At 33.8% G+C, this 21845-nt stretch overlaps 2 protein-coding genes across 3 annotated transcripts; one reads left to right on the top strand and one right to left on the bottom strand.

Moving 5' to 3' along the window:
• The first annotated feature begins 393 nt into the window (after positions 1-393).
• Positions 394-5330, top strand: LOC127802802 (syntaxin-71-like). 2 transcript variants are annotated; one of them, XM_052338833.1, is made up of 9 exons: positions 394-654; positions 751-876; positions 3247-3412; positions 3501-3586; positions 4077-4145; positions 4224-4268; positions 4639-4701; positions 4779-4855; positions 5041-5330. In XM_052338833.1, exons 1-9 carry the CDS (start codon positions 532-534, stop codon positions 5051-5053), a joined length of 768 nt encoding a protein of 255 aa, XP_052194793.1. In that variant the 5' UTR covers positions 394-531; the 3' UTR covers positions 5054-5330. The 2 variants fall into 2 exon arrangements, with proteins under 2 accessions (XP_052194793.1, XP_052194792.1); XM_052338832.1 differs by having other exon boundaries at positions 396-649.
• Positions 5331-17707: 12377 nt separating this feature from the next.
• On the bottom strand, positions 17708-19049 carry LOC127802345 (uncharacterized). Its single transcript, XM_052338098.1, has 3 exons — positions 18885-19049; positions 18534-18601; positions 17708-18296 (listed from the first exon to the last, which is right to left on the bottom strand). Exons 1-3 carry the CDS (start codon positions 19047-19049, stop codon positions 17708-17710), a joined length of 822 nt encoding a protein of 273 aa, XP_052194058.1.
• Positions 19050-21845: the final 2796 nt, after the last annotated feature.

Genomic DNA, 21845 nt, shown 5'->3' with positions numbered 1-21845 from the left:
ATTATTGTAATTTCAACAATAATTATTAATCTACTTTTCAACTCTTTTTAAATCTATTTTTAAATATAGATTCAAAAAATAAAATATTATTTTTATTTTTTTGACAATTCATATTAATCATAAAATATTATTTTAATAATAAATTTATTGTTAATATTAACAATAAATTTTGAATAAATTTGGTAATAAGAATATTTTAATAATTTTTTTTATTTTAATGCTTATCATATGCATTAACAAACAAGAAAAAATATAATTCTCAATAAATTTTAAAAAATTTAATAAGATAGAAATGATATAAAAAATATTTTAAATATATTTTAATGCCTCGTTGGACTTTTTTTTTTTTTTTTTTTCTGCTTTGACGTTTCTTCTTGTTTCCTTCGTCCCAGCGATCAACCAACCTTTACTGAAAAAACCAGCCAGAGAGAGAGAGAGAGAGGAAGAAATTACAGTTAGTAGCTCAGGAGAAATAGAACAGTAGAGAGAAGAGATGAGCGTGATCGATCTCATAACGCGAGTGGACGCCATATGCAAGAAGTACGACAAGTACGATGTCGACAAGCACCGCGAATCCAACGCCTCGGCCGGCGACGCCTTCGCCCGCCTCTACGACGCCGTTCGGGCCGACGTCGATCAAGCCCTGGAGGTGCGGTAATGTTAATTGTCGTTGCCTTTTCTCGTTCCTGTTATTTGCCTTTCTCTTGGCGTTCTGCTTTGAAAATCTTTGTGGTGTTTGTTTCTCCGAAGAAATCGAGGGCTGCTTCGGCTGAGACGAATAGGGCAACCGCTGTGGCCGTGAACGCCGAGGTTCGACGTAGCAAAGCTCGTCTGCTCGAGGAATTCCCCAAATTGCAGCGACTTGCTCTCAAAAAGGTCGTCGTATCTTTGTTTCTTTTCGATGATCACTCTTTTAATTTCTTCTGATATTCGTTTGTTGCTGGGAAGAAGAGAATTTTATTATGTATGCATATGTTTATATATGGTGATTACATGGTGAAGAGTAGGGTCTAATTTTCGGTTCATCTCGAGGTCTTCGGAAGCAAGATGCATCTGATTTTCCATCAACAGGAATAGTTTTATTAGGCTTTTTCCCTTGTTTTTTGCTGAGAATAGTTCTATTTAGGCTTTAGTGAATAGTGATTGTATAAGCTTTTTATGGATAATAATCAGTACTAGAACTAATATCAGTTCAGTTGCTTCTCATTTTTCAATCCCACAGGAAAAAAAAAAAAAAAAAAGGGATGAATTACATGGGTTCCTTGAGGTTCTTGTTCCCTACAGAAAACGCAGAGACTTATGGGAAATTACAGTACATACCCGTGCTGATGTCAATAAACTGGTAAAATGAAATGCCAGTAATACCCTTTACAATACACTTCTCTTATTCTTGCAACCTTGTTAACAGTCTTAAGACCAATATCACCCACTATAAGTCTATAATACCAATTTAAGGCATAATTCTTTTATAACCAAATTAATAGTTAATTGGTATCATTTCTTTCTCTTCAAGCTATAACACTAATAATGATATACCAGCAAAAAATCTGTCCTAATTTTCAAAAACTAAGAGTTCCAAAATTTTAATGACCATAAGTTGAAATGTAGAACACCTACCACAGTGACAAATAATTTTGTTGGAAGGAGGCTCACTATCAAACCCATATGACAAACCTATGTGAAAGTAGTTGGTTTGGTTCATAGTAGGCCTCAGTCTAGTAACTCTCAGATGTCGTTTTGCAAAATGGCTAAGAAGAAAGCAAGGGGAAGAAGGAATGGGTAAAGGAGTTATCATTGGGGGGGAGTTGCTGAAATGTTTTTCCATATTAAGGCTAAAATGAACCTTTAATCAAAATGATTATTTTTAGATTTAAATTTTTATAAATATAAGTTAAAATAATTGACCTTCAATCAAAGTTATTATTTCTAGATTTGAAATTAGTTATTGATACTAGTTAAAATTGTATGTTAATGACATCAATTAACTCATGAAAGGATAAACTAAGATAGAGGAGGTCAGTTTAATTTTGGGATAATTACAGAAACATACTTGAGGCTTGTTGTAATATGCTCTTTTTATTTAACTTCTTGTTGGTCTTACAGTTTCATACTTGAATAATTTTTAACCTAACAAAAACATATCTAAGGTCTAAATCTTTATGGAGAAAAATTTTGCAAAAAATAGTCAATACACTTTTCAAAGGTAACGTAAAAAGTGTTTGTAAAGTTGCAAGTCCAAAAAAAAAAAAAAAAAAAAATTCATGTGAGAGGTTTTAGCTTTCTAAAATTCTTTCTCATTATTGACTTTTTGATACCTAAAATCCCTTAAATGAGTTTTTTTGGGACTTACCACTTTATCACCACTTTTGTTAACTTTTGGAAGTGTATTGACTATTTTTGCATAATTTTTCTTCACAAAAATTTAGACCTTAGATAGATTTCTATTAGGTTAAAAAAAAGTTCAGGTATGTTTCTGTAAGGTTAAGAGCAAATTTAATGAGAAGTGTAAGCATATCTTGGGCATGCTTCTGTATTATCCCTTTAATTTTTAGTAGGCGAGGGGCATTTTGTGTAATAACCATAATTGCCAGAGATACTTAGTGTAATTTATCCTAAAAAATTCTAATTATGGGGCATAATTATTTTAAAAAAAAACGTGATTTAAGTCATTTTATATATTCTTTACTAAAAGTTCCTTCTAAAATTAAATGGAGGGGCTTAGCTTAAAAAAATTAACTGGAGGGATGTTGGATACTTGTTCCTTTTCTTTCTTTCATTTTTTTTTTTTTTTTTTGGGGGGGGGTGGGGTGGGGTTGGTCAAATTCTATGATTTACAAGTCAGTCTGCCACCACAGAATTCAAGCACTGAAATTAAAACTGAAGGCCATCTCATTTGAATGTTTCAAGTGAAATATTATCTATTTCTCGATCAAACACTTGGTTTAAGTCCTGCCCCTGCCAGCTTAAGATTATCTGCAATGTTGGTGTTTGTACTACATTGAATAATATATCAATTCAACAGTAAACTTGTTATCATATATTGCAGTTTTACTGTTCTTTGTCTTCCTGAATGCTATCCTGCACAGTAAGCTTCTCCTCAGCTATAAGCAATATGTAGCTGCTTCCCAAACGTTCAAATCCAGAATTATCTTTTATGCGCCATTTGTTTCATGTAATGTAGTTGAGGATGTTAATTTACTTCCTTTCACTGGTTATGATGATCGCAGTAGTAAATATTGTTTGCAGGTCAAAGGGCTTTCAGAGGAGGAGCTTCAAGGTCGAAGTGATTTGGTTTCTGCTTTGAAAGAGAGGATTGAAGCAATACCTGATGGATCTACTGTTGCGGCTAAACAAACTAGTGGATGGGCAGCTTCGGCCTCATATACTGGAATTAAATTTGACTCAAGTTCAGGTATTAAAAATCAAATATGTGGAAGTTTATTCAAGATTATCCCCTTTCTTTTTTAGTATTTTAACTCTGTTCACAATATTAATATCAGACAGAAGATTTGATAGCGAATACTTTCAGACAACGGAGGAATCAAACAATTTTAGGCAGGAATATGAAATGCGGAAGATGAAACAGGCCAGTGTTCTCATTTTGCTTGTGAATTGTCCTGTTATTTGTAGAAGAGATGGTCAGATAAGATGAGTGGTGGGCTAAAACCCATGTAGCCAACTCCATCTAGTGGGATAAAGACCTGATATGTTGTCATTTTTCTCTTTTCTTTTTTTGCTAGGAGATATTTTGTCATTATTGTCCTGTTATTGTATCCCATTTAATTAGCATTCATATTGGTTTGCCTGTGGTTATCTCTGTGGCCAGGCATGATTGCATGTGTACATGTGTGTCACTCTCAGGAGAGCTACTCTTTTTCAAAATCTAGTTTTAAATTGGAAACCATTTTGCAAAATTCTAGATTTAACGAGAGGAAATTTCTAGAATGGCATGAGGCTGCTCTGGGCCTCTGCATGTTTAACTCCTCATGTGTTGATGCTATTAGTTCTTTCTTCTAGCTGTGAGTATCAAAACTGAATTGAAAATCCAGATGTATGGATAATCTGACTGGATGCAGGATGAAGGATTAGAGGTTATTGCTGAGGGGCTGGGTACATTGAAAAGCATGGCACAAGACATGAATGAGGTACGCTTGTTCAATAGAATTATCTGTTCTTTGTTCTTTATACTCAATTTCTCTTCTTTTCATCCTTTTAATGCACAGGAGATGGATAGGCAAGCGCCATTAATGGATGAAATAGATGACAAGGTAGTTCTTTTCTTCTTATGAGTTTATATTCTCGTTGTTGTTATATTACCCTTTTAGGACCAGTAGCTCTCTAAGTTTGTGGTGGACGTTGTGGTAATATGTAGGCAAAGTAGGCAACTTTTAAAAAACTGTCAGAGCTACGTACTTGACTGGAGTATGTGAAACAAGGTTGTCAATAATATTAAAACCATGGCTGTTGCCGAAGGAAACGAGACTAATGCTAAACCAACCGATCCATTTGCAAGTTGTACAGAACGACAGATTGAATCAATTTACTGTTGTGGCCAAAGTTTCTCCTCTTTCAGTTTGCTATGGTCATTGAGGATTGTTGCCTATTCTAAATTAAACTGGCCACTCAACGTGATTACAGGTTGACAGGGCCACGGCAGACCTAAAAAACACGAATGTGAGACTCAAGGATACGCTAACACAGGTATACGCGTTATACACAAACCAACTCCAATTTCACTTTGCCATTGTCTAAAAAATACATGCATATTGACATTTCAGCTGAGATCCAGTCGCAACTTCTGCATCGACATCATACTGCTGTGTATAATCCTAGGAATTGCTGCATATTTATACAAGTAAGTCCTCTATCTCATCTTAAATTCAACACAAAGAGAAATTACAGCAGGCCGGTGTTCCCTGTACAGCAGCATGCTTGTCTAGCGGGGCCATTTTTCAAAGTACGGCTGGAGCTATAATCCTTGTGATTAATTGCAAATCTAGAGCATGATCTGAACTCTCATTCCTTCTCCTTCATTTACAGTGTACTAAAGTGAAACCTGTGTTGGGGCAACCATTTCGGCAATCCAGGAGGAGAAGAGAGTGCTGGGTCGTGTCCTTATTATCCTGTAAATTCTTGCCCTGTTTCTTGTTGTTATGGTAGAAAGTAGTAGCTTTCTTGGGATTGATCTTCGGATCTATGTAGAAACTGTTGGATTAGTTAACCTTGATCCAAGATGGGATGTTCGCTGTATCAATAATTGCTGATTTGCAGCTGCTTCTTGATTGCCTCCCAATACACAACAGCTCCAATCCAACGGGCAATAACCTCAAGTTTTGACGCCCCCAGAGCGAACCCAAAGTAAATAAATAAGAAGCAAAACAGAACTAATACATGGGGAAAAAGAATGACCAAAGCATCGATGGGATTTTGAATATATCATCAGTGAAAGGAGAGTTACTCGACAGACCACCACTTCCAGACAACTGGTGATTAGAGTCTGGCGACCTCTTATTTATTTCCTTGGCTAATGTGGGATGATGGTACACGGGTAACAATCTGTATTTTTGTCCTTTTTATTTTATTTTATATTTTACCAAGTAAATTAACGGGATAAAGGGAAAATATTGCATGCACTAGTGGAGCTGTGGGAAAGACCACATCAGTATTGAAAGAAAAGCTCATTGGGTTGTCCCTAGTGCTCTGATTGGAAAGGAGTGGCTGTGGCTCGGTACCTTTTATTAATAGAGTTGAATCCCAATTTCCTTTTCTTCTATTTCTTGTTAATTTACCTGGTAAAGTCACTGTTTTTATAATTTGAATTTATTACCTTTTAATTATAAAAGAGTAATTTTACTGTGACAAGATCTTAAATTACAAAACATTAATTACAATAAAAAAAAAAAACTTAAAATGAGCTTAGTACTTCAAAAAATGAGGTTCATGGACTAGTGCCATGGCGCACACATTCTAGGCAAAACAACCTAAGTCGGAGCATTTTCTCACTTAGACCAAACGAAACATTCAAAAGTACATATATCTTTACCCAAGACAAAGTAGAGATTATTTTACTCTAAAATAGGTATGGTGTATAAATAAAAGTTCAGTTAGAATTCTTAAGGTTGCTTTTGAAAACAGTTATTTAACGCTTTTATTGGTCATTTAATTTTTTTTTTTCTGTATAATCTATCATTTGGTTATGTCATTATTGAAAGCATTTGAAATTATAAAATCTATTATTTGGTTATATAATTATTGGAAGCATTTGAATTTTTATCTAAATTCATAGAATATGGTATTTTTTTTTAAATTTTAATCAATTGCATACAAATAAAATTTCTAATTTCAAGCGGGTCTCTGTCCAATCAATATCGTGATGATTTCTAGGTTAAATTTTTAATAGATTTGTATTTTTGCTATGTGATATTGGTGTGTGTTTGAGTAAACTCCTCAAATATTGTTAGGTTAGAATTTTAAATAAAATCTTACGAAAAATTATTTTCTTGATTGAACAATAAAGTAAATTATAAACAGAATTACAATAATTATTATATCAAGTATGTACAGTTGTCTCTAAAGGAAACTGAGTTGTAACTAGTTAGTTTGTTAAATTCCACATGAGCTATAATTTATTAAACTAGTTAGATGGTTGATACAGCTTCTTAGTTGGTCAGTTACACTTGTTAGATAGTTAATAAGTAAAGTTGGAAGACTTGTCTCCTTGTATATATATATCTTTGTATCTTTCTTTTCCAAATCTTTTTTAATGAGAAGTTATAATCTTTATCTGAATTCTAGTTTTCTCTCTTTGATCCTTCATCATGGTATCAGGAGCTTCTGAAAAACTAGGGTTCCAAATCATTGATCTTCTCTCAATTTCTTCATTCCTTCTTGAGTATCTTCAATGACCACTTTGAAACAAGGTTCTGTTTTCCTCACTCTTCATATTTTCTTTACCACTCAGACAATCATAATACTGTGGTGGTTTCTCCAGAACTTACGATGAGCTACTATGCATCTTGAAGCAAGTTATTCTTGTTGGCCTTTTCCATTCGCAACAAATATGGCTTCATTAATGGCTTGATATTGATACTTGAGTTTGCTGATCCTTTCTATATGGCCTGGACAAGATGTAATAGTCTGATTGTGGCATGGTTATTGAAATCCATATCTCCATATCAATAGGTTCAATAATGTTCTATATGAACACAACTTCTCAAAATTGGGACACTTTGAAGAGAAGGTTTTTTCAACTTGATAATGTGAGAATTTGTCACTTGCGGCATCAACTTTATTCTGTAACACAAGCTACTAGATCTATTGATACATACTTTATAGAATTGAATGGGATTTGGGAGTTCAGAAGTTTTAGACTACCACCTCACTGTACTTGTGGAGATTATAATTCACAATGTTTTTAGCCCTATATTGACCTTCAACAGAAGGATTATGTGTTCAGATTCCTTAATGGGTTGAATGAATCTGATTCTGCAACTAGGTCACATATTATTATGATGAAACCCTTCCCCACTCTTGATAAAGCATATAAGCTAGTTATTAGAGAGTAATCACAAAGATCTTTTTAGTTGATGACTCAACCATTTACTGAATCCTTTGTTATGGATGTTTCTTGGTCTGATAAGAAGAAGAAGAAGATGAAGAATGATGCTACCTGTACTTACTGTGGGAAATGGACGTGGCTAGAAAAATTGTTACAGGCTTACTAGATTCCCATCTAATTTCAAATTTACCAAATCCAAGGGTAAATTCCAGAAGTCTTTATCAAGTGTTAACAGTGTTACTGTTCGACCAAGTACAGAGTCAGAGGAACTATCACCAACACTCTATCTCAATTGAGTTTATCCAAGACTCAAATTCAATGCCTTATGGCTATTATCAATGAACAATATACTTCTTTACCAGCTTCTTCTTCTAATCAACCCTCTTCCAATTCTAAAGATGTCTCTTATTCTAATGCTACAAGTATATCTGTTTTTTCTTTCTTGATTTGTTCCATTATTTCTATAAATCATTCTACCATCATATCTGCCATACTTGATCATAATTCATGGATTATAGACACAAGAGCATCTGATCATATCATTTGTTCACATAATTTGTCTCATTCTTATCGTGCCGTCACAAACTTGTCTGTTCAATTGCCAAATGGTAGCAAATCTCTTGCAACTCATGTTGATTTAGCTGTTTTATCTTCTTGTTTAACACTTAAGAATGTGCTGTTTGTTCTTTTCTTCACATTCAATCTTCTATTTGTTAGTCAGTTCAAAAAGTCTTAAGTGTTTTTGTCCATCTTTTCTAGTAATGCATGTTTCATCATGGAGTTGTCTTCATAGACAATGGCTGGGCAGTAAGATTGTATATCATGCAATTTCTGAATGCAAGTATGTCCATGAGAGAGCCTATTTCTTTTGTCAGTGCTAATGTTACTTGTAATGTGTCTTCTTCTTCTTCTTCTTCTTTTTATTTTTTTTATCTTTGGCATTGTCATTTAGATCATGTTTCTAATAGTAGAATAAAGAAAATTCAATAGTTTTGTTCTAATGTCAAATGTGATTTTAATCATCTTTGTGAAGTCTACCCTCTGGTTAAACAAAAGAGGTTTTCCTTTCTTATTCACGAACAAAGCACCTATATTCTTTTTGAGCTTGTACACGTAGATATATGAGGTCCTTATTCTGTTTCTACTAGTGCATATCAGTACTTTCTTACCATTGTTGATGATTACGTTATAATGACTTGAGTCTATCTTATGAGATCAAAATCAGATGTTGCTTTTATCATTCTTACCTTTTACAATATGGTTCACACAGTTTAATTCTTCCATCAAACAAATTCATTCTGATAATGATCCTAAGTTTACCCTTTTGGATTTCTTTTGTTGGGATTTTCAGTGAAAAATCTTAATTAATCTTGAAGATTTCCTAATAAGTTCATTTCTTATTCCTAATTGGTTTCTTGTTTAGTTTGTAATTCTATTTCCTAGTCAGTTTTCACTACTTGTTAATTAGGTAAGAAAATCTTATTCTTGGTGAACAAGGAAAATAATCTATAAATAGGATGATTGACTTGTTATTCAAGATGTGCAAATTACTTGCAAGAGACTAATGAGAGCTAGAAATTGGGTGTAATTGAGATTTGGGTTTAGAGATAATATTGAGTTTTGTAATTGTAAACTTTATTATATAATGATAATTTTTTCTTTGTCGGCCTGATGGTTGTGGTTTTTTTCTTTTAAGGTTGTTGCTCAGAAAAATACCCAAGAAGGGAGTGAATTGGGTTTTTAAAAAATTTTTAATAATTTTAACTCTTTTAAAAACTTTTAAATTTGTGATCTTAATATGTGGTGATTGCAGTAGATTAATAACAATAAAATCATACAATCACAAGAAACAAGAGAAATTTATAAAGGTTTGGCTTTAAAGAACCTAATCCTCTCTCTCAAGACTTAGCTTGAGGTTCTACTAGGGAGAATTAACACTATCTTTTAATTGGAGGTAGAACCAACATACAATCTCTTGCCTAAACAAGAACCACTAACATACTACTAACAAATATAATTCCCTCATACAACAAGTGAGTAAAATAATCATCTCACACAACAAGTAAGTAAAAATAACAAACTTATAACTAGAGACAATTGAAAAGAAGTCACAAACGGTTGAGACTTGAGAATTCCACCAGCCAACACACTTCTAGCACTTCGAATCTTCTCACTTTTGTTTGAATGCTCTATCAAGTTTATTCTACACCTTGAGTTTTCATACTTACACTATATATATACATCTTCCAAACACATTAGCCATTAAAGAAAAAGTTAATATGAAGTTTGAAATTCAAAAAATGTTTAGGCTTTCTCAAATAATAAGAAAATATGTCTCACATTTAATTCAAAATAAATTTACTTTTTGCATGAGAAATTAAGATTTGAAAATTCAAATGTAAAATTTTGAGACATAAATGATTAAAACAGAAAATATGTCTAAAAGTAATTCTATTTTTAATTCAAAATAAATTTACTTTTTACACGAGTAAAAGAAAATATGTTTAAAAAAAATTCTCCTTTAATTCAAAATTTGAAAATTCAAATATAAGCTTTTGAGACATAAATGATTAAAACAAGAAAACATGTCTAAAAGCAATTCTCCTTTAATTCAAAATAAATTTACTTTTTGCATGAGTAAGAAAAAACATGTCTCAAAATAATTATCCTTTAATTCAAAATAAATTTATTTTATGCATGAGTAAGAAATGCATTTATCAAGATATGAAAATTTAAACATAAACTTTTGAGACATAAATGATTAAAACAAAGAAACATGTTTAAAGACAATCCACCTTTAATTCAAAATAAATTCACTCTTTGTACCAACTTTTAATTCAAAATAAATTTACATTTTGCATGAATAAAAAATACATTTATATCATAAAAATATTTTTCTTATCATCAAAATCATATTTACTTACCTTTGAGCTTAACAAAGGTTTTTCATGTAAAAATCTCTTGTGCTTGAGTGTGATTGGATCTTTTATCTTTCATCTTATTTTTCAACAAGTAGAGCTTTGGTTTTCGGTCGCTTAGTATGCCAAAAGATATGTTAAGCATGATGAAGTTTGATTTTGAAAAGTTCGATGGGAAAATCAATTTTGTTGTGGCAAATACAAGTCGAGGATATCTTGATCCAATATTGGTTACACAAGGTCTTAAAGGTCAAATAAACTCTTGAAGACTCTAAAAAATCTGGCAAAGTGATATGTTAGAAGTACAAACAATCCGGTTGTGTGAAAAGGAATTGTTGCGTTGATAGACCAAGTCTGGCAAAGGGCTCCAAAGATTGTGACGCTGGAAATTTGTCTCTCAATTTTGTGGGAGATGAGTATGTCCTCTAAAGAGATGGATACATCCTCATGGCATGCCGTTAGACCACCAAAGTTGCCATGAAAGAATATGTGATACTTCTAGGAGGTCCACAAGTTTGCACACAAGCATTGGCTTGGCGATGATGCAAGGTGTGTGGTGGAAAGGATGTCGATGGTTGAAGAGCTCCCAAGGAAGCCAAGCATGGGGGTTGCACCATAATTTTTCAACAAGGTATTTTTTGACATTATGCTGTGAAAAACTTAGGATGTGCCTAAGTAGTTGTACATTTTATGGTGAGATACAATGATCTTAGTGATTGAGGTCGTGGTGATTATCGGTAATAGATAGTCATGGTTGTCGTTGGAGAATGGACGAATGTTTTTAGGAATTATTGTTAAGGTGGTGGTTTGTTGGGATTTTCAGCGAGAAATCTTAATTAGTTTTGAAGATTTCCTAATAAGTTCATTTCCTATTCCTAATTAGTTTCTTATTTAGTTTGTGATTCTATTTCCTAGTTAGTTTCCACTACTTGTTAATTAGGCAAAGAAACCTTAGCCTTGGTGAACAAAGAAAACAATCTATAAATAGGATGCTTGATTTGTTATTCAAGGTGTGCAAATTACTTGTGAGAGATTAGTAAGAGTTAGGAGTTTGGTGTAATTGGGATTTGGGTTTAGAGAGAGAATATTGAATTTTGTAGTTGTGAACTTTATTACATAGTGATATTTTTTTTCTATCGGCCTAACAACTGTGGTTTTTCCCTTTTAGAGTTTTTCACGTAAAAATTTCTTGCGTTTGAGTGTGATTAGATCTTTTGTCTTTCATCTTATTTTTCAACATCTTTAATTCTCATGGGATTTTTCATCACCTGAGTTGTGTGGATGCTCCACGATAGAATTGTGATGTGGAAAGGAAATATCAACACTTTCTTGTAGTTTCCAAGTCTCTCTTGTTTTAGGCTCCACTTCTTGTTAAATTTTGGGGTGATGTTCTTAGAGCAACTTATATCATAAATAGAATTCCAACTCTTATTTTTAGAAATAACTCCTTATGATTTTTTTTAGAAATTGCCTTCTTATTCTAATTTTTGTGTTTTTAGTTCACTTTGTTTTGCTTGTACTCTTGGTCATAATAGAAAGAAATTTGAACCGAGGTCTAAAAAATGTGTCTTTCTCAGACATCCTCCAAGTGTTAAATGGTACAAATTGTATGATCTTGCTAGTCATATAGTGTTAATCTCTTGACATCATTTTTTATGAGCATGTATTTCCTTTTGCTCAATCTTCTATTTATGTTCCTCTTCATCCTCTAAATCTTCTATTTTTTGCTTCCTTCTTTTCTAGAGTTTTCCTTTGATGTCTCTTCTCTTTCTATTTCCCCTAATTCTCCTATTTCTCCCAATCTAGTGTCTTGTGATTAAACTCCTATTGATTCCACCAATCCAATGTCTTGCGGTCAAGTTCCCTCATCTTCTGTTCATACTTCCAGTCCTTTTTCTTCACCTTCTAATCCTCTACCTAGGAGGAGTGACATAATTTCTAAGCTTCTAAACCATTCAAAAGCTTACCAACAGTCTTTGCGACCTTCTTATTCTTCTATTCATTGCACATTCCATCATATTTCATAGTTTCTTTCTACTACACAACTCTCCCATTCTCATAAAGCATTCACTCTTACTCTTTTACAACTCTCAAATCCTAAAACCTATACCCAAGCTACCCGATCTCCTCATTGGAAAGAAACTATACAGGCAAAACTTGTAGCTCTGGAAAACAATCACACTTGGTTTGTTGTTCCATTACCTCTTGATTGTCACACTATTGGTTATAAGTGGGCCTATAAATTGAAGTTTAATGCGGATAGTAGTTTTTAAGGCTGTAAGGCTAAGTTTATGTCTAAAGGGTATACATAAATTGTAGGTTATTAGGAAACTTTTAGTCCTGTGGCCAAACAAACCACAATTAGAGTGTTTCTTTCTCTTGCAGTCATTCATGGTTGGTTTCTCTATCAATAAGTGTGGATAATGCCTTCTTAAATGGTGACTTGGATGAGATTATTTTCATGGATATTCCACCAGGTTGTGAGGTTAAGGGGAGAGCATCCACTTGGTCAGGTTGTGAGGTTAAGGGGGGGAACATCCACTTGGTTCCAAATTGGTTTGCAAGTTAAACAAATCTTTGTATGGGTTAAAGCAAAGTTCAAGTCAATGGAATGTCAAGTTCACCAATGATTTGTTGTCTTATGTTTTCAATAAATCTAAGGCAAATTACTCACTTTTCCACATGTCAGCTAAATTTGATTTTTGAGCCTTGCTTGTGCATGTAGATGATATAGTTATTATAGGATCATCATCATAAGATATCTCCCATGTAAAGACTTCTTTGAGTTCACATTTTAAGTTGAAATATTTGGGTAATCTTAAGTATTTCTTGGGTATAGATGTGGTAAGATCATGTAAGGGAATTGCTCTTTCTCAACGAAAATAAACCTTAGATCTTCTTAAAGAGTATGGTCAACTTGGTGCTAAGCCTATCTTTACTCTTATGGGCCCTAATCACAGGTTATCACAAGTTACAGAAGGTGTTTTAATTGATCCTCCATACTACAGATGTTTGGTTGGTATTTTTCTTTCCCTTGCTTTAGTCGATTAGATATTGTGTATGTTGTTCAAGTGTTATCCCAATTTAGGGATAAGCCAACTAATATTCACTTGAGAACAACTTATAAAGTTCTTAGATATTTGAAGAATGTACTATAACAAGGTTTTCTATTGTTAGTTCAATCTTTTATTTAGCCGAGAGCTTATTTAGACAGTGACTGGACTAGTTGTCTAGATACTAGGAGATCCATTAGTGACTATTACATATTTCTTGGGGATTCCTTTCCTTAGTTATGTGGAGATCTAAGAAGTAGATTTTGGTTGCTAGAAGCTCAACTGAGGCCGAGTATAAAGCCATAGCTATTATATGTTATGAGCTTATTTGGATTTTATCTTTGTTGAAGGACATGAATGTGGCTCAATTACTTCTTGCAAATATGTATAGTGACTACCAATTTGCTTTCCATATTTGCAAGAATCTAGTGTTTTATGAAAGAATAAAATACATAGAAATTAATTATCATTTTATTAGAAAAAATGTGTTAACAATAGTAATTCTACCTCAGTATGTTTCGATTACTCAACAAATAACAAACATCTATGCTAAAGCATTGTAGGCCGAACAATTTCATTTGTTATTATCCAAGACAAGCATTCTTAATAGAATCACGCTAGATGTACAACTATTTTGTACATCTTGGGCTACATAAGGGAGTATTATGACCAAAATACCTTGCGCCTCACATGCGCCTCACTCGCCTCTATGCACTTCATGAGGGACTTTTTTGTAATTGGTACACCTTTATGTAGCCCAAAGAGTACACAAAGGTGTACCAATAGCATTTTCTTTCTTAATATACATACTCCCCTTGAGGGGGAGTATCAAGAATGTACAATTGTCGGTAAAGGAAAGTCAGTTACAACTAATTAGTTTGTTAAATTCTATTAGCTATAATTTGTGAAGTAGTTAGATGGTTGATATAGTTAATTTCTTAGTTAGTTAGTTAGTTAGTTACACCCATTAGATAGTTAACAAGTACAGTTGGATTGAACACTTTTCTTCTTGTGTATATATATATATATATATAAATTCTATCTTCCTTTTTCAGATTTTGTTTTTCAATGAAAAGTTATTATCTTTATCTAAATTCTAGTTTTTTCTCTTGGATCCTACGTCACGTTACTCAAATAGAAATTGAAAAAGTTTAATTTCCCAACAACAATCATTTAAGCACATTCAATTGCGCCAAAAAATAAAAAAACCACAAAGATAATGAAGGAGTCCTAATATTTTGGTTTGAATTATTTTGCTATATGGATTTGTACCTTTTTTAAAGTGTCAATTAATAACAAATTTTATAGGCTTTAGTATTTTTTTTATGCATTACAGATTTTGGAGCATGGACCTTTACTTTAACATGATTGTACAAGTTGTGGGACCAAGTGTCCATTTGGCCGTACTTTAGGACCAACTTGTGTGATTCTACCTAATAAATTTTTAAGAACGGGTAACTCTCATTTTTAATATATTTTTGAATAAATTTAAATATAATTACAATCTATATATATTTAGAGTTCATCTTTATTCCTGCCTTTCAATTAAATATTATATTTTAATAATAATTTTATCTTTTAATTCATCACACTGATTCGAATCCTGTACGACATATATGTAAGAACTCGAATTAGTGTAAGTTGATCCTTGATGGGTGGTTAACTCCAAACTCATGTCAACTCGAAAATAAATTGGGCTTATATTTTATTATTAAAAAAAAAAAAGGGATAAATGATGTGAGCCGGTGGAGTCGGGGCCTAACTTAACTGTGTCACGCTCAAGTTAAAAAGAGTAGTTGTTCCAGTTGCTGTCATGATTGATCATAGGCGGCTGAGTTAATTAAATATTGGGTTAGGTTAGGTAACCAGAGAGAGTTATTTGCATAATAATAATAATAATAATAAACTTATGAAGTGAAGGAAAATGGAAAATGTTGCTTTATTGTTATTATTATTATACCTTTTAGCTATTTTGGGTTATGGCATGATTACATCTCTCTCTCTCTCTCTCTCTCTCTCTCTCTCTTAATTTCCTTGTTTAAACCAATATTCTTTTCAACATTAATTAATTATTACTGATGTAGTAGTAGGATAGCACAAGTAGTCAAATTAATTAAGGCTTTGTATATATAATGTATTCCCATTCTAATTAGACCTTATAATAAACAACAATTATGCATGGTGTTTAATCCCAACACTGCTGGTGCTAGCAGCCTATATATTATAGCTAATTAAGGCTGGCTCCTCAAGAAGATTCTAGGGGCCGAGGATTCCTCTATTTTGCTGCTACCACTTAGTCCCCACCAAAATGCACTTTTCAAGAGACCAAAGACGAAGAAGTAGAAAAGGAAAATCGAGACCACCAACAAAATGGGCATGCTATTTTTACGCTTATTTTTAATAATATTCTTTTATATTGTATCAATATAAATATATAATATATAAATATTATTAAAAGTGTCGCAGTGAGAATTTAAATAACATTTTCATAAGTAAAAGATCCAAAAATTGCTATAATAATTCTATTTAAAATGAATAATTTATGAATAGAACTTTTATAAAATTTATATTTATGAAGATTATTTATCAAATTTATTTGTGGTGCTACAAAATCTATAAGGTTATAATAACAATTAACTAGCAGGCGCAGTTACTTAATCTACAAAATTCTTTATTAAAAGAGATGATAAGTCGATAAAGTTTGAAGAATTCAGTAAATTCTCAAATCTAAATCTATCTATAAGTTAGATTTACCTTTTAATATTTATTAGGTTAACCAAATTAAAGATTAATTATTCTCTTTCCATGAGATTTAGAAATCTTGGAGATAACAAGAGTTATATAGAAATATGTATTAAGTCATTTTAGACACTTTTGTGCAATCGCATGCAGTCTAAACTTGTGATTATTATATTTCTTGGATTTATCGTTTTTGTGCGATCTCTCATTACTCGTGTCATCGATTTCAACAGAAGAAGTAAAATCATAGATAAAAACTTTGACTCACTGCATAAAATAAATAATCAAACTTATGACCTATTAATACGAATATTAAGTTATGATGGCCCAACCCGCCTTGTGTCCCAAGGGCTGTAGCTATCATATCCCTTTGCTTTGCCTTGCTTTTGTCCCACACCACCACTATTCATTCAACATTACTGTTTTTAAAATTTATGTCTTTGGCTCCTGAAAGCTGAAATCAATGTATCCTCATCACATGGAATTGGATCCTAACGATAAAAATAATAATAATAAATAAATGCCGCATTACACCTTTTGGGGATTATTTAAATTATATGAATATAAAATAATTTCATTTTCCCTATTCTAAAACAGGTTTAAGAGTCATATCTGGTGGTAAAGTCTTAACAGGACCGCTAGCTAATTCTACAAATTAAGCTCGTAAACTTTACTCACAATTTGATGTGACCCTTCAATAAGATTAAATATATTACTAACTCACGATCTTATATTATTATTATTATTATTATTATTGATATATCTATTAATTTAAGTGATTTTTTATTAATGATTAAAATAAAAAATATAATATTTTTTATATTTAATAATAATCTTCACATTATTAATAATATAACATCTCAAATTAATGATATACGTATTAAATAATTTTATTATAATATCAAATTAAATTCTAAGCAAAATTTGTGAACCAATTTATGGGCTTATTATTCTCAAAAAAAGAAATAGTTTATATATATATATATATCGAGAGAGAGAGAGAGAGAGGGGGGGGGGGGGGGCGCATTAACAAAGGTTATGAAATTACAAAATTAACCTTTTACATCAACTGTTTGACCAACCCCACAAAGAACAACCAGCAGGCCTACATATGTATAATGGCTTTCCATCCAATCCAATCCAATCCAACCTAGATATGTAAGATATATATATATATCCTCGTCTTCAGATTTGGCACCGCCAAACACACCCAAATCTAAAAGTAAATAAATCATCCTAATTCAACACTTACCCCAAGAAACCAAAAACTAAATAAGCATGTCATTCTTTAACCCTAAATGAGCATCAACTTAATTAACGAACAAATTAAGCAAGGACAAACATGAACTACGCATATTAATTAATAATTTTATCTCACACAGAACCCGGGATATATTTATATATATATATAGTCATTCCCAAGCTCATATCTTGATTAATCACATCAAGGACTTGAGTGATCTAGCCTTGATGGGCTTCCGAACCCTCTTCTTCCCAGATTCATTGCTCCCCTCTCCATTAATCTCATTGTCATCACTCTCGTCATCTTCAACATAATCAATCTCCGGATGATCATTATCAATTTTGAGTTCTGGCGCGGCGACGGCGGCAGCGGAGCTGTTTCCGCCCTCCTCACCCCGGCTGCCTCTCCTCTTCCCCCACCGCGGCCCAAACCCGGAATAGTAGTAGAATTCATTCGGATTGGCGGCGGCAGTGGGTTTCCGGGCCCGGGGGCGGCGCCGGATCTCGGCCTCCTTGTCCGATTTCTTGCCGGCGGGGTGTGACATGCTGTTGTAGGCTCTCAGCTGAGCCAGATGATGCTCGCAGAGTGAATGGCCAGCCGCCGCCGCTTTCTTGCACTGCCACCCTTTCCCATCGCTCTTGCAGCACAAAGCAGGTTCGTCTTTCTTCTCTTCTATTGCCTCTACCTTCTCCATTTCCTCACCAATGGAGAAGATATGATGCATCTTAGGGTTTTTTTTTAGAGTGTTTTCGTCTCTATCGGTGGATATCTTCAATGAAGCCACACTGCAGGAAGAATTAATTTTATACCCACAACTAATGCCCTGATGCTATCGCGGTATGTATATGCAGCAAGCTAAGCTCAAATTTCGAACAATTTGAAGTCTATAACATGCGGTATCAGAAAGGAGATAATCGGGAAATGGGTATTAGATAATGGAAACCCTAATCTTATTATCGGAGAGAAAAGACGAGAGAAAAGCGTGGTACTGATCGAAATCGAAGAATCAGGTTCGGGGTTACCTCTCGCCAGCTCCGATAGAGTCTCCCAAGCTCCCATTCGCGGTCAAGCTGTCGTCTCCATCCACGACCTGCATAAACAACGAACCAAGCAAGAAACCGAGGTTAAAGAGCCTGCAGATTGGAAAATAGAGGGAAACGAAGACGACCAATTGGAAGAATCGAGCATCCGGGCACGAATGCACGAGGGAAACGAGGGGATTTAGGGTTTTGGGCAAACCCTAACAGTGGGTCGCCCTGAAAAACCCTAAGAAATGCAGGAGGCGGGGCGGGGAAGTTCCCTGCGAGGCGAGAGAGTGGGGTTTCCACAGATCGCTCGCGCGGCGGCGGAGGAGAGGAGGGAGGCGGCGGTACCTGGTATGGCGAGGAGGCTGAATCACGAGGGAAGATCATGGCGTCCCAAGGCGACTGGTTGAGGCGGCACTGCAGGCCAATGGGCTGGGAGAGATCGGCAGAGGAGCTCGACCCATTTCCGCCGAACATGCGCCCCATGAGCTTCGCCTGCTTCCGGATTCGCATGGTGATTCTGGCCGGTTTCAGAGAGAGAGTCTAGGGACGACGAGAGGCCAAAGAGATCGGCCTTTTTTCCTTTTCTTTTGCTTTCTTTTGTGTTTTGCCACATATTTTCTCGCCCTTTCCATATATATATATATATATTTATATTGTGTGTGTGTGCGTATTATTATTATTATTTTTTACGACTGTTTGCAGATCTCACAGAAGTCGATGACGAGGGGTCTTAACTTTCCGTTGCTTTCTCCCTCCTCCGGCTGGCTGCTATTTACAATTTCACCCCTCTCGCGCTCTCCCTTCTCATCGGCCACGTCGGACCGCCCGTCTCGTCTAAATCCACAAGACGACGTGATATCCTGCAAGGGTATATATGTCATTTCATCTAAATCTGATTCATGGGCATTTAAATACCGGGGATTTAATCCCCCCACCTGTTAGCCCCCACGTGGAGAAATGGACGGCCAGGATTTACCCAATTCTTGCAAGTGAAACAGTGGAATCCAGAACTGTAAATGGGCAAATTTATCAATGGACATACACGTGGCAGAGGCCGAGGCCAATTAGAAGGAAGAAAGTTTTGTTCATCTGTGTTACGGTCGGTGACTCTGCGAAGACCCACCATTTTTGGGCGCAATCCCATGATATAACCAAGTTTGTTATTCTTTTAATTAAGTTTGATTGTAATAAAAGCCTTTCCTTCTTTACAAATTTCAACTACTACCTTTTTTTTATACATAAAAAATTATAGAAGAAATGTTTATTTTAAAAATATAAAAAAATTTAAATTTACAACCCTATATTTACAATCATTAGTAAATCATTACCTAAACCATCTTTGCACGATAGAACATTCAAATTTTGATTCAGATTAAAATATTGAACCGAATTAATTGATTTAATCTAAGAGTGAGTGGACCATATTTTTGGAATAGAAATTAATCCGTTTTCAATTCGATTTGGTTTGATACTAATCCACAACAAAAAATTGATTTAGTATATTTTTATAATAATTATTTACAATAAAAAATAATATTACATATTAATAAATAATCTATTTTCAATTTTCCTTTTTTTTTTTTTTCGTCTTATCCTTTTGGCACCAAAATGCCCAAAAAAATCGTAACCGCTGTGGCCTTGCCTTTCTCAATCTCTTGTCCTTATTTTCTTCCGTCTTTCCTTTAGTATTCAGATTTAGATGGGTTGACAACTAGTGCCATATTGTAACATTTTAATTTGTTAACTAATCACATCATGGCAAACACATAAGATAATACATACCCTCAAGACTTATACTTTGTATGCATTGTTTACAACTTGAACTTAGTTTACAATACAACTAGCCTTCGGCTAGAATCAAACAATTTAAGCTTATATACACAATCCAACATGAATAAATGCTAATGATCTATTTGCAAAAACTCGATAATGTCCATAAACTAACCTACTAGCTTTGTAACATCTCGATCGAGCGATAGAAAGGATTGGAACAACTTACCCTGATGGGCCTATACGAACTTCCCAGGAGAGTCACCCATCTCTGGATTACTCCAGGTCAAGCACGCTTAATTTGGGAGTTCTTTGCCAACATTCAGCCCAAAAGGTATCCAGCTAGTGTTGTTTCCTTTCTTACACTATCCTCAATATATACTAATCTCTCTAGGCTCTCGGGGTATTACAAGCTTAGTTAATAACCATTTCATTTCCTTTCAATATCCTTCCGTCTCCTATTCAAGATAGAACAAAAGATTAGAGTAAAAATAGACACAAGTGCATTGAGCTCAATAAGACCTGTCACTTGGGGACGAATGTAAGGGGTGCCATTGGATTGGATTATATTAATATTTAGTTGGGATTTTGCCTAGATTTTTACATATATATATATTTATATAATATATATTATTGCTCTTCCGTCCATGCCTGTCATGTGCACAAGTGCAAAGAATGTGCGACATGAATACTAAATTTTCATAATTTTCATTCATGGGACTTTCTCAATAAAGCATTTAGATTCATTCGTGGGACTTGCTCAATTTAGGAAAGGCATTGTTTAAAACGAATTGTTGAACTTCCAATCATTTTTATTAGACCAAAATTCGTTACGCCAAATTGTGACTAACTCTCTCTGTTTGGTATTAGAAATTTTTCACAAAAGCTCAATATCAAATTTACGTGATCAATGCAATTGAAAAACCAACACATCTACGTCATCGTCCTAGATGTCCATGGATCCATTTCAAATCAACATTTATACAACACAATATTATGTATGTAGGTCAAATAATTTTCATGCACATATGCACCATACTAACTAATGCCTGTCTTGAAATAGTTTTTATTTGTCTCCTTTATCTTTTGTCGCTCAGGCTCCTTCGTCCTAGTGGTCAAAACTACACATGACATACATGTAAATTTCTAACAAATTAGGTCTCATCTCAATTATCCATCTCACCATGTGAACATAGTTCTTTGTCTAAATATTCTATGATTTCAAAACTAGGCAATAACAATTTCTCGACCCAAGATATTCTAATTTGACAACAATGGTCCCACATTTAAAAATTTTCATATCAATTACCTCAACTAGTCAAATTTTTATAGTTTCCTAAATCTTTCAACAATTTACCCTCTATTCCCACTAGTTTTCAAAAATTGCACAATGCCCTAACCTTTTAAGAAATTACAATTTTAATCATGTAATTTCACCAAGTCCCCTAGGGATAAGTTGTATTTCAATTTAACCCCAAAAATATATCTTATTGTAGCCAAACCCAAAACTTTCAAAAATAGTTTAACCCTTCAGTC

This window comes from Diospyros lotus, chromosome 5, assembly GCF_014633365.1.
Source record: "Diospyros lotus cultivar Yz01 chromosome 5, ASM1463336v1, whole genome shotgun sequence".
Lineage (NCBI taxonomy): Eukaryota > Viridiplantae > Streptophyta > Magnoliopsida > Ericales > Ebenaceae > Diospyros > Diospyros lotus.
Note: the sequence above shows the minus strand (reverse complement) of the source record. Positions and strands in the feature narration are given on the sequence as shown.

Excerpts from the sequence above, each read along its gene's own strand:
- LOC127802345 (XM_052338098.1), bottom strand. The coding sequence starts at position 19,049 with ATGCGAATCCGGAAGCAGGCGAAGCTCATGGGGCGCATGTTCGGCGGA. Across the intron at positions 18,602-18,884 it reads CAGCCTCCTCGCCATACCAG|GTCGTGGATGGAGACGACAG; the intron begins GTACCGCCGCCT and ends TTGTTTATGCAG. Across the intron at positions 18,297-18,533 it reads TCTATCGGAGCTGGCGAGAG|TGTGGCTTCATTGAAGATAT; the intron begins GTAACCCCGAAC and ends TTCTTCCTGCAG.
- LOC127802802 (XM_052338832.1), top strand. The coding sequence starts at position 494 with ATGAGCGTGATCGATCTCATAACGCGAGTGGACGCCATATGCAAGAAG. Across the intron at positions 3,413-3,500 it reads TAAATTTGACTCAAGTTCAG|ACAGAAGATTTGATAGCGAA; the intron begins GTATTAAAAATC and ends TATTAATATCAG. Across the intron at positions 4,146-4,223 it reads TGGCACAAGACATGAATGAG|GAGATGGATAGGCAAGCGCC; the intron begins GTACGCTTGTTC and ends TTTAATGCACAG.